The 12,688-nt window shown below is 51.3% G+C and overlaps 1 protein-coding gene across 5 annotated transcripts in view; it reads left to right on the plus strand.

The window, feature by feature from the left end:
• hcfc1b (host cell factor C1b) overlaps window positions 1-12,688 on the plus strand; it is a 159,358-nt gene that overhangs the window by 46,766 nt on the left and 99,904 nt on the right. For 4 of the 5 annotated variants that reach the window (XM_059949644.1, XM_059949640.1, XM_059949641.1 and 1 more), the window contains 6 exons: window positions 3,761-3,867; window positions 5,045-5,224; window positions 8,358-8,684; window positions 9,313-9,485; window positions 9,934-10,128; window positions 10,377-10,595. In XM_059949644.1, the coding sequence (XP_059805627.1) occupies window positions 3,761-3,867; window positions 5,045-5,224; window positions 8,358-8,684; window positions 9,313-9,485; window positions 9,934-10,128; window positions 10,377-10,595 (1,201 nt within the window). The remainder of the gene's footprint in view (window positions 1-3,760; window positions 3,868-5,044; window positions 5,225-8,357; window positions 8,685-9,312; window positions 9,486-9,933; window positions 10,129-10,376; window positions 10,596-12,688) is intronic. The other variant, XM_059949643.1, reaches the window with a different exon arrangement.

The raw sequence follows: 12,688 nt of genomic DNA on the forward strand, positions 1-12,688 counted from the left end.
TTCTTTCCACTTCTGATGATGACAAAAATTAAATAAATTAACTTAAATTAGAAATGATTTACATGACCATAAAACATAGAATTAGCATTAGGCCATACAGCTCATCAAGTTGCTCCACCATTCCATCATGGCTGATTTATTATTTCTGTCAACCTCTGCTCCAAATAGATCTAATGACTTGGCCTCCACAGCCGCTTGTGGCAGTGAATTCCACAGATTCACCACTCTCTGGTGAAAGATACTCCTCTCGTCTCTGTTCTGAAATGGATGTTGTATCTGCAGGCTGCCCTTTCTGGTCCTAGAAACCCCCCACCCCACTATTGACAGAATAAAACTAAACGTAATGACTAGTGCTGGTTGAGGGAACTGTAGGCCCAGGTAAGTTTAGGGCTTTTCAGGTCTGTTTGACAACTAGATGGCAGTGGGAAGATGCCATCATTGAATCCTGTTGTGTGGGTCTTCAGTTTCCTCTTCCTCCTTCCTGATGGTAGCAATGGGAATATGGCATGGCCCAGACAGTGAACATAACCGATGGCCAGTTCTGGTCCAACCACGGCCGTGAAAACTCGGCAGCTTCTTTCTCAGGAGGCTCATGGCATTGGGCGTGAAGCTGTTGATGAATGAGGGATGTCACCTACCTGGGATGGTGCTCTGTGCAGATGCCCACTGGGAGAGTTGGTCCTGCGAATTGGCTGCGTGCACCACTCTCAACTTCCTGACTGACAGGCAGCAGCACCTCAGCCAGGATTATTCTCCACACTGGTGCTCCACAATATTGTGTCCTCAGCCTCCTCCTCCCCCACCCAGCTCTGCTCCCTCTAGAGTCAGACTGCATGGCCAGATTCTTCTCTCACTCTAGCTACAACAGATGCCATGGAGCCTTACAGTTAACCGAGGGGTTCATGGTTGGGAACCCCTGTTCTACAAGTTTGCGGATGGTACCACTGCAGTGGGCCATATCTCAAGTAACAATGGGCTGGACTGCAGGAGAGGTAGAGAGCTTGGTGACATGGTGTCTTGATGACAACCTTTTCCTCAATCGCAACAAAAGAGCAGTTCATTGCTTTCAGGAAGTGGGATGGTGCACATCCTCCTCTTCACATCAGTGTTGCTGAGAAGGTGGAGAGCTTCAGGTTCCTAGAAGTGAACATCATCAATACCCTGTTCTAGTCCAAACACAGTGAAGAAATCTTACCGATGCCGCCACTTCCTTGGGAGACTAAAGGATTTATGTCGTCCTTCATCACTTTTTATTGCTGCTCCATACAAAACATCTTATTTGGATGCATACACAAAATGCAGGTAGAACACAGCAGGCCAGGCAGCATCTATAGGGAGAAGCGCTGTCGATGTTTGGGGCCGAGACTCTTCGTCAGGACACTTCCTGGGTCTCGGCCCGAAACGTCGACAGCACTTCTTCCTATAGATGCTGCCTGGCCTGCTGTGTTCTACCAGCATTTTGTGTGTGTTGTTGTTTGAATTTCCAGCATCTGCAGATTTCCTCGTGTAAACGGTTTGCATAACGGTTTGGTACGGCAACTGCTCTGCCCGTGACTGCAAGAAACCGCAGAGAGTTGTGGACTCAGCTCAGCACATCATGGACACCAGCCTCCTCTCCATGCACCCTGTCAATAATTTCACTGCCTCAGTAAAGCAGCCAGCATAATCAATGATTTGCCCCACCCTGGGCATTCTCTCTTCTCTACTCTTCTATCGGGCAAAAGCTACAAAAGCCTGAAAGCCCATCCCAGCATGTTCAAGGACAGCTTCTTCCCTGTTATCAATTCTTGAATAGTTCGTAAGTACAAAAAGATGGGCTCTTCACCTCACAATCTACCTTGTTAAGATCTTGCACCTTATTGTGAACCTGCACTCCATTCCTTTGTGTTTCTCTGTCGCTGTTGCACTTTATTCTACATTGTTAGTATTTTAGCTTGTTCTGCCTCAGCACACTGTGTAATGACCTGATCTGTTTGAATGGGATGCAAGACAAGCTTTTCACTATATCTTAGTACATGTGACAATAATAGACCAAATCTGATTCTTGTGATTCTGGGCATTGGAGTTTGAATACCAGCCTGTGATGCAACCAATTAGAATGTATTCCACTGCAAAAGTTCCTCAGAATTTTTGATGACCGAACGAATCTCCTTAAACTTGGATACTAACTAGGGAAAGGACTCATTGAAACTTTTCTTCCTCTCTCGCTGAGTTCATCTGTTTCAGATAATACTCACGTACCCCCTTACACTTTCTCTAATCAAGTCTGCTGTCTCCCTATTTATCTGGTCTTGCTTGCGCTTTTCCCATCCTGTCACATGTGATTTTATGATTATCAGACTTAATTCTACCCGTCAACCATCGTGCTCTTGAACCAGAGGGGATAACTTCACTCACTCCAACACTGAACTGTTACCAATACTTTGGGTTCAAGTACAAGGACACTTCATCTCATGTTCTCGTTATTTATTGCTTAATTATTTCTTTTTCTTTTTTTTTGTATCTGCAACTTGTTTATTTTTGTTGTTTGTCTTGTGTGCAGTTTTTCATTAATTCTGGTTTTTTTTTGTATCTACTGTGCCTACAAGTAAATGAATCTCAGGGCAGTGTACGGTGGCATATGAACCTTGATTATAAATTTACTTTCAACTTTGAACTGTTATAGAGTATGACTTTTTTTTATGAATGCAGCAAGAAGTAGGCCCTTCTGGCCCTTTGAACTGTGCTACCCAGCAACCCCTGACCTAATCACAGGACAATTTACAGTGACCAGTTAACCTACTGATACACCTTTGGTGAGTGTGTACAACTGGAGCACCCATGGAAAGCCCACACATTCCATGGGGAGAATGTACAAAGACACCTTACAGATGACACTGGAATTGAACTCCCAACTCCAAAGCTTCGAGCTGCAATAGCATCGCATTAACCGCTATGCTACTGTGTTGTCATGTGTGCGGGGAATCAGAATGACAACAGAGCATTAGGATTAGCTGTTAGCAACCGTACACGTTGGGCAGTGCAGACGTTCGGACCAGGTCTGTCGAGGCTAAAATGTGCACACTAGAAAGCCTGCGCGTAATGAGAGAGAGCTCTCCGCACATGGGAGGCCCAGTCAAATCACTGCACGGTCAATTGGCCTCATTCAAGATCAAGGTTAAGGTCATCTGTACAGATGTACAACCAAATGAGAAAACATTCCATGGACCACAGACCATTACCTGAGAGTGGCCTCATCGTGGCGGTAGAAGAGGCTGTGTGCTGACAATACAGAATGGGGAGTCGCATTGAAAATGGTGCCAACAGGAGTCATTCCTTTGTGGTGGATGGAGCGAAGGAGTTATGTGTCAACTCACCTTCCCCTCACCTGGTCTCATCCATCTCCTGCCAGCTTGTAGTTCAAGTTTATCGTCCTCTGACTGTATATCTATACAAACATATGGTCCTCCAGACCACAGTGCACCCACAAAACGTGTCACACACAGCACATAAATCCAAAATATTATACTATAAATAAGTCAGCAAAATATAATTAAAAATGCATGCAGTAAAGCACAGCACAGGTAAACTCGCTGTCCTGGTGACGAGACTTGACGATGACGGAGTGTTCATTAGTCTCATAGCCAGAGGGAAGAAGCTGTTGCCCAGTCTGGCAGTCCTAGTCCTGATGCTCCTGTATCTCCTCCCTGATGGTAGTGGGTCAAAGAGATTATGGGCTGAGTGGCAGGGATCTTTAACGATACCTCTCTCCTTCCCCCAGGATGTACGTGTTTGGTGGTTGGGTGCCTCTCGTCATGGATGACGTGAAGGTGGCTACGCACGAGAAGGAGTGGAAGTGTACCAACACACTGGGCAGTCTCAACCTGGGTATGTACTGCAAGCCTTCCCCACCACTCCTCCCTCTCCCCACAACCTCACAACTATGACCCTCCTGCCCTCTCTTTACCCCTTTTCCACTTCCCCTTCAGACTCATCCCTCAACTGTCATTCCTCCGTCCTCAACCCCCTCATTCCCACTCTCCACTGTCCTTACAAGCTCGCTTCCCTCTCATCCCTCTTAGCCACCTCCAATCTCCCCCCTCAAACCACTCCCCACCTCCCCTTCAACTTCGCCCTCTCTGTCCCCTCAACCATCTCCCTCCCCATCTCTCACTCATCCTCTCAACCTCCTCCTGCATCCCCCTTCACTTCCTTCATCCTTAGCCCCCTCCCAATCTCCCCATTCAACCCCCCAACTTGCTCCCCCTTCCCCTTGACTAACCAGCACCCTCCCACACCCACCTAAACCTCAGCCTGTCTGTGTCCCTTGTGATTTTATACAACTCTGTTAGATTAACCATCAGTCTCCTGTGCTTCATGGAATAAAGTCCCAACCTGCCCAACCTCACTCCTTAACTAAATCCCTTGAGTCTCTGCAACAACCTCGTAAATCTCCTCTGCTCTTTTCTTGGTGGCGGGGTGGAGATACAGCTATAGAAGGTGCTGCTTCTTCCACTAGCCTGCAGGTCACCCTTGGGCAAGGTGTAACCTGATCAGGGTCACTTGAAGCCATGGGAATGGCTGGTGCAAATCACGTGTCTTGTTCATGCATCCGCTGAAGGCAGGGAGACAATCTCCGAGGAGTATTGATAATGGCTGGGGAGTCATCCTTCTTGCAAAGACACTGCCCAGAAAAAGGGAATAGCAAAAAAATTTTCCAAGACCTATCATGGTCATGCAAAGACCATGATTGGCCATGTCTTACAACATGGCACATAATGAACTCTTACCAACTTGATAACTGCATTCCTACAGCATGGCGACTAATAGTCTAAGGGCAGACACCTCTGTTATCCAACTCCCCAAAGCCATCACACCCATCCCAATTTCTCTGCTGCTGCCATCCCTCATCCTGTCATTGCTTCAGTGCTGATTGTGGGATCTTGCCATGCTGAGGTTGGAGTGGTGGTGAGGTGGGAGGGAGGGGGATACAGCTCCCTCGTCTGGTCTCCTGGAGCGTGCACAAGCGTGACTGACAGAACTCTCCCCTCTCTTCCTGCGCCAGACACGATGACGTGGGAGCCGGTCATCATGGAAACGCAAGAGGACAACTTGCCCCGGGCGCGGGCAGGGCACTGCTCGGTGGCTGTGAATTCCAGGCTGTACATCTGGAGCGGCCGGGATGGATATCGAAAAGCCTGGAACAATCAAGTGTGCTGTAAGGATCTCTGGTACCTGGAGACAGGTAGGATGGAGCTGAAGTTTGCTCAACTCTGCTCCTCTTTGACTTTCTCCCTCCTGTTTCTGTCCAACCTCTACCCCACCCCCATCTTGAGCCAGCGTCCGTTTCCAACTAAGCTCTTCACCTGATCCAATCTTTCCTCTCACTTATCTCCCGTGTATGATCTGCCTGTCCACTTCCAACCCCCTCCACCTCTACCCCTCTCTGGTTCTAAGCGATTGTGCCTCACAGTTCCGGTGACTCTGTTTCGATCCCGTCTTGTGTGTGTGTGTGTGTGTTTTTCCTCCCACACACAACGTGTTAATTGGCTGCAGTAAATTGTCTCTCAATTCCCCCCCCCTCCCCCCACCTCCATGTGTGGGTGAGGGGTATAATCTGGGCTGCGTGTGGGGTATGAGCAAAAATGGTGGATGATTGGCATTAAAACAGGTGGGGACTGATAAGCTAAAGGGCCTGTTTCCATTCTGTAGTGTCCTTTCCTCCATGTCTCTGCTTTTTAACATGGAGAGACATCGCCTTTCGGCTAATTGCCTCAACTGGATGGCTGTCTGAGGTGAGATTGGTTCTCACCCCCTCCCTCTCTGTGTTTGAGGGATGGGAAGAGGGGAGATCCTCTGAATTGGGGGCTAAGAGAGGAGACTACTGTATTGGAGTGGGGAGCCTCCCCCCCCCCCCCCCCCCCCCCCGTTGCTGCCATCGGGAGGGCTGCGGAAAAGTTGGGAGAACTGTGTATTGGAACCTGGGAGAGAGAAGCTAGACAAGCCACCTTCCGAAGTTCTTCCCACATGGAGAGAAGAGAAGGGATAGAAGTGGGGCCCTCTCTGTCCAAGCCTCTCCCAGGATCACTCTGTTCCTCTACCGCTATAAACCGGTGTGTCTTCAGTTGACTGGGACCTGAGCTCCAGAACTCCCTCCGTAGCCCCCTCTGCCTCACCTTCCCTCTTTAAGGTTGCCTTCCAAGAAATGGGAGGGGGTGGGAGCGAAGTGAAGCTGTGGGATGGGATGAAGGAGGAAATACAGCAGAGCAGGCGAAGAAAGAGGTGTGGGGGCTTCTCCCTGTCACCTTCTGGCTGAGGGGGCTGTCTCTGTCTCCTCATGGCCTTAGCGGGGTCCCCCATCTCCCCCTCAGGGTTTGCTAGTCACACCTGTTCCTCAATACAGGGGTCTCACCCTTACCCATTCCTCCCACCACACAAAATATGATCCTGTGTGGGCAGTTGTCTGTGCATGCATGTACGTGCCGATTTTTTTTTCTCCAAATCTATTTTGGCTCGCTGTGTTCCCGAGTTTGATAAGTGAAACTATACCGTACATACAATATTTCTACTTTATATAGGCTGTAAATTTATCATATCATTCCTGCTTTTACTGTATGTTAGTGTTATTTTAGGTTTATGTGCTATTTGCTTTGATTTGGCAGGTTTTTTTTGGGTCTGGGAATGCTCAAAAATTTTTCCCATATAAGTTGATGGTAATTGCTTCTTTGCTTTATGACATTTTGGATTACAGACGGTTTCATAGGAACGCTCTACCTTCAGATTGCGGGGGAAACCAGTATCTAAATAATCTGATGTAGGAGCTCAGCTAGTTGAATGGCGTCTGTGGAGGGAAGGGAACTGTTGACATTTCAGGTTCAGAGTTCAGAGGGAATTGGGCCATCCGCAGGGGGAATGGGGATAATTCAAAATGGCATTTCGGTGGGCATGCCGCAGCGCCCTTTTTCGTGTTGAACGACTCTTGATTCTTACAACTCTTCCGGTATCTGATTATTCGGAAATCCTGTTCAGTTGGGCATCTGGCTCACTCAGCACTGACAAAGGTGTGGTCTCCCCTTTCATGCACCCCACATTCCCATTCAGATTCTAGCACAGATAGGCACACTGGTGGAGTGGGGGGGGGGGTGGACACAGGTGGGGGTGTGGGGAAACAGCAGGACAGGCTTGGCAGGCACTTTCCAAATGGCCAATGAACCATGACAATGTTGTTATGCACTGAGAGCAAACTGAAGGTCAGAATCGAACCCGGTATCTGGAGCCGTAAGGCAGCAGCGTTCTCCTTGCTCCACTGTACTGTCCTGAGCCCTCTCTGACTCCTCCCCAGGGGAACAGGCACTCTCCCTGTCTTAGTTTATTCACCAAGTTCTGCTCTTCCCCACAAGTGAAACGGGGACGCCCCTTTTTCTCTTATTAGGAAGAGAGAGAGAGCCTGTGGTATGTCGAATTACTTAGTGAATGATTAGTCTTTGGGATGTTGCAGGTCTGTTTCTTTATCAATGCTTTGCTGCATGCTTGAGTGCTCAGTGGAGAGTGCAGATGCTTTTATCGTTGCTTTGCTGCTATGTGTGGGAGGGGGGAGCTGGGGAGGGGATTTGGGGTTCTAACATTTAACTCATTCATTATTTGGAGCGCTCCTCTGTTGTTGTAGATGTTGGTGAAGAAAAAGAATCGCAGGATGTATATTGTATACATTTCCCTGACAATAAATGTACCTATTGAAAGCTATTGAATTGCAAATGTGACCATAATTCCCCCTCCCCACTCAATGCTACCTCTTTTGGAATTTCAAAGCCCTCCTTTCCCCAATATACGACCTAATGTAACTCTGAAGATTCTTGCAAACAAAAAAAGTCAGCGTGAGTGGGATGGAAATTTTCGTTGTGACTGGGAGGATGTCTTGGTCGCCCTTGACGAATTCGACCAAAGGACCTAATTCAGTGTTGTATGACTCTTGCGGCGTTGGGACCAAGTGAGCCGGGTGGGGGAGGTTGTGAGGTATATAAGGAAGGAGGAGGAGAAAGACCATGATGTAAAACCAGAATTGGGTCCATCTGCTCTGCCATTCCATTGTGGCTGATTTATTATCCTTCTCAACCCCATTTTTGTGCCTTCTCCCTGTAACCTTTGCCCTGACTAATCCAACGGTGTTGGGGGAGGCGAGTGATGTGTGTTAGCGTAGTATGAATCTATGCTGTTGGGTTGGTAGTTAGTGGTGTTAGGTAGGCAGCACACAGGAGACCTGTTCCTGCACTTGAACCCGACAAGGGGGATTGGCTTTGGGTTACCTCTATCAAGTGGTGACCCTAATCCCAGATAGACCCCACCCCCCTGACTCTCTCTCTGTTCTTCTCTCTCTGCAGAGCGACCGCCAGCCCCTTCTCGCGTACAGCTGGTCCGGGCCAACACCAACTCACTGGAGGTGAGCTGGGGTTCGGTGCCAACGGCCGACTCCTACCTCCTGCAGCTGCAGAAATATGACCTCCCGGCGGCTGCTGCTGCCTCACCTGCCCCACAACCCCTCCCCTCCGTCCCCGCCGGGCAGCCGAAGAGTCCGGCCCCGGCCTCAGCAGCCCCTGCTCCACCTGCCCAGCAACCCGGGGTGCCAGCACCCAGCTCGTCTTCAGCCGCTGCCACCCTGGCTCCACCCCAGACTCTGCTGGGGAGCGCCACTGCTGTCCGGGCACCAGGTGAGTCCACCGTGGGGTGGCTTGTAACGGGCTCCTGGTCTGGGTGGTGGGAGTTGTAATGGGTCTGTACTAAAGGGAATGTGATCTGTCTGTGGTCGAGATCTGTATTGGTCTTGTACTTGAGGGTCTTTAAAGGGCCTGTAATCCAGGGATTGCACTGGGCCCGTTACTTGGGAAGTGAGGTTTGTAATGCTTTTGTATTCTGGGTATGTAAAGAAGGGATTTCACTGGGACCTTGCTGTGGGGTGTGCATTCGGCCTGTTTTCCAGGGGGTGTAATAGGCGAGTAATGCAGGGATAGTGTTGGTGCCGTAATCTAGGAAGTTGGCTTTGCAGTGGGATGATGGGCTGGGTGGTAGGGCAGTGGGAGGCAATCAAACTTATGATCGGTAGTCAGGGTAGCAACATAGATGTGGAGTGTTAGGTGGTCCGTCCTGGGTCGCCTGGTGAGAGGACCAGAATACATGGGTACTTAGTGGTAGACCGATGAGGAGCATGTGACAGAAACACCAGGGTGAAGGGTGTAGCTTGGGCTACGGAGGATGGATGGGTTAGGTGGTCACCACATCCCTCCCTCTCTTAAACTCTCTCTCCTTCCCTTCCCTCTGCCCTTCCTCCCTTCCTAACAGGTACGCCGGCTGTGCTCCGGGTGGCCTCCCCACAGTCCGCAGCCGTGCTGACGAGTGGTACGTCCCTGATCACGGTGCGTCAGGCGGGGCCGCAGGTCAGGCTGCCCGCCCCCGCCACCACCTTATCGACGGGGGTCCGGATGGTTGTGTCTGCGCAGGGCACCCAAAGCGTGGTAAGTCCTGCTGTCTGTGTGTTCGCTGTCCTCACCGCCGTGGGACGTCACAGTGCTGCCCGAGGGAGACCCAGTTCACACCCACAACAACCCCCACCTCACACCCCCATCTACCTGCGCTCAGTCTTTTCCCAACCCCCAGTCCGTCTCTGCGTGTTTGTGTATGTGTGAGTCTGTGTGTGTATGTGTGAGCTTGTGTGTCTTGAGTGTGTGCGCATACCTCTGATACCTGGATCCCATACCTCACTTCCCGTACTGTTTCAAGGGATATGTCTCCCCATTCTCCACTGAACGACAAATGGTTTCTTTTTCCTCCCACGCCTCCACCACACCCCGTCCTACCCCCCACCGCTCCCCATTCTGCCCCCACCCCTCCCCTCCCCCCACCGTTCCTTTCCCCTCCCCTCCCCCCTCCCCCCACTGCTCCCCTCCCTCCCTCCTCCCACAGCAGACGATAGGCGGCAGTACACAGATGAGTGGGATGGCGGCTTTGGCTGCTGCAGCTGCGGCCACGCAGAAGATCTCACCCACCACCATCTCCACCGTGCTGGGGGTCCCTGGTTCCACCACAATCAAAACTGTGGCCGTGGCCCCCGCATCCACTCTGCCCACTACCGTCAAGATGTCTTCCTCTCCCATTATGGTAGGTAGACTTGTGTTGGTGGTGTCTCTGTCCCAGTCCGTCCCTCCTTCCGTCCTGTGTGTGTGAGAAAGAGAGAGAAGCACACATTGTTCCTCAGTGTGGGTGTATGGAGGTGTGTGCGTTTCGAGTGGGGGTCTGCGTGTGAGTATGGGTGTGTAGTATCAGTGTGAGCCATTGCCCATTTGTACCATGTCTTTAATCTTGTGCATCATTCAGCCCACACTAAGCTGCTTCCTTCCTCCCCGCAGGTGAGCAACCCAGCCACGCGGATGCTGAAGTCGGCAGCAGCGCAGGTGGGAACCTCGGGCACCACCGCTTCCCCCATGAGGCCGATAATCACGGTCCACAAGTCGGGCACGGTAACGGTGGCACAGCAGGCCCAAGTGGTGACAACGGTGGTGGCAGGGGTCACCAAAACCATCACGCTGGTGAAGAGCCCCATCTCCATGACCGGTAGCAGTGCCCTGGTAACTCTCTCTCGATCTCTCTCTGCCCCTCTCTCTCCCCCTCGCCATTGCACACTCCTGCTCTCCCTGTCGTGCTTTCCCCCGCTTGCGTCTTGCTGTCGCGCTCACCAGCTCTGCCACTCTCTCTATCTGTAACGCTCGCCCGCTCTCTGTCCCTCTCTCTAGTGTGTGTGTGTGTGTGTGTGTGTGTGTGTGTGTGTGCTCTCGCTCGCTCTGGCTGTCGCGCGTGCACTCTCTCTCGCTCTCGCTCTCTCTCGTGATTACTGTAGCTGTTGCGCGCTCTGTCTCTGTCGCGTCCTCGCTCTTGGTGTCATGCTTGTGCTCACTCTCCCACTGTTGTGCTTTTTCTCTCTGTCACGAGCTTGCGCTCTCTCCTTCATTCTCCCACTGTTGTGCGTACTCCTTCTCCCTTGCTCTCATGCCTGCTCCCTCTTCCTCTCCCTCGGCCCCACGCCCGCTCCGTCTCCATCACCCCATCTCCTATCCTGATCCCTCGCCCCTTTGCGCACTCTCCCTGTCCCGCACGCACTCTCAGTCGAATTCTCTCTTGCTCGTTGTCGAACTCTCCATTGCGCACGCGCACTCTCTATCGAGCTTTCTCTCTCTCTCTTGCGCCACCGCTCTCCCTCACTCTCGAGTGTGCCCGCTCTCCATTGTTGTCGCACTTTCTCTCTCGCTCTCTCTGTTGAATTCTCTCTCCTGCTCTCTCTGTTGAACTCTCACTTGCTCTCTCTCTGTAGCACATGCACTCTGTCTGGCTCTGCCGAGCTCTCCTGCGCTTTCGCTCTCTCTGCCGAGCTCTCCTGCGCTTTCTCTCTCTCTATCATGCTCTTTTGCTCCAGCACATGCTCTCTTGTTCTGTCCCCCTCTGTAGCGAGCTGTCACGCATTTACTCACACTCTCTCGCTCTCCGGCTGTTGGACGCGCTCCTCTCTCTCTCTCTCTCGCTATCAAGCGCACTCTCTCTCTCTCTTCATGGCTGTTGCGCGTGTGCTCTTTCTCTCTTGCTTGCTCCGGCTGTCACAAACACTCTCTCTCTGGCTGTCGTGTGCGTGCTCTTTCGCTCTGGTTGTCGTCCACACGTGCCCTCTCTCTCGCTCCGGCTGTCTCGTGCTCTCTCTCTCTCTCTCTCTCGCTCTGATTGTCATGCGCTCTCGCTCTCTCGTTGTCATCAGCTCTCGCACTCCGTCTGTCTCTATCTCTCTATGGTTGTCATGCGCTCTCGCTCTCTCTCTCTCTCTCTCTCTCTCTGTCTCACTCTCTGGTTGTCATGCGCTCTCGCACTCTGTCTCCCTCTTTCTCTGATTGTCATGCGCTATCGCACTGTCTCTCTCTCTCTGCTTGGCATGCGCTCTCGCACTCTCTCTCTCTCTCTCTCTGGTTGTCATGCGCTCTCGCACTCTGTCTCTCTCTCACTCTCTGGTTGTCATGCGCTATCGCACTCTGTCTCCCTCTTTCTCTGATTGTCATGCGCTCTAGGACTGTCTCTCTCTGGTTGGCATGCGCTCTCGCACTCTGTCTCTCTCTTTCTCTGATTGACATGCGATCTCGCACTGTTTCTCTCTCTGGTTGTCATGCGCTCTCGCACTCTGTCTCTCTCTCTCTCTCTCTGGTTGTCATTCGCTCTCTCTCTGTCTCTCTCTTTCTCTGGTTGTGATACTCTCTTGCAGTCTGTCTCTCTCTTTCTCTGGTTGTCATTTGCTCTCGCACTCTGTCTCTCTCTTTCTCTGGTTGTCATGCGCTCTCGCTCTCAGTCTCTCTCCCTCTGGTTGTCATGTGCTCTTGCTCTCTCTCTCTCCCTGGTAATGATGCGCTCGCGCACTTTCTCTCTGGTTGTCATGTGCTCTCGCACTCTCACTCTCTGGTTGTGATGCGCTCTCGCACTCTGTCTCTCTCTGTGGTTGTCATTCGCTCTCACACTCTGTCTCTCTTTCTCTGGTTGTGATGCTCTTTCGCACTCTGACTCTGTCTCTCTCTCTGGTTGTCATGTGCTCTCGCATACTGTCTCTCTTTCTCTGGTCGTCATGCGCTCTCACACTCTGTCTCTCTCTCTGGTTGTCATGTGCTCTCGCATACTGTCTTTCTCCCTCTGG

The sequence above is a fragment of the Hypanus sabinus genome, chromosome 24 (assembly GCF_030144855.1).
Source record: "Hypanus sabinus isolate sHypSab1 chromosome 24, sHypSab1.hap1, whole genome shotgun sequence".
Classification (NCBI taxonomy): domain Eukaryota; kingdom Metazoa; phylum Chordata; class Chondrichthyes; order Myliobatiformes; family Dasyatidae; genus Hypanus; species Hypanus sabinus.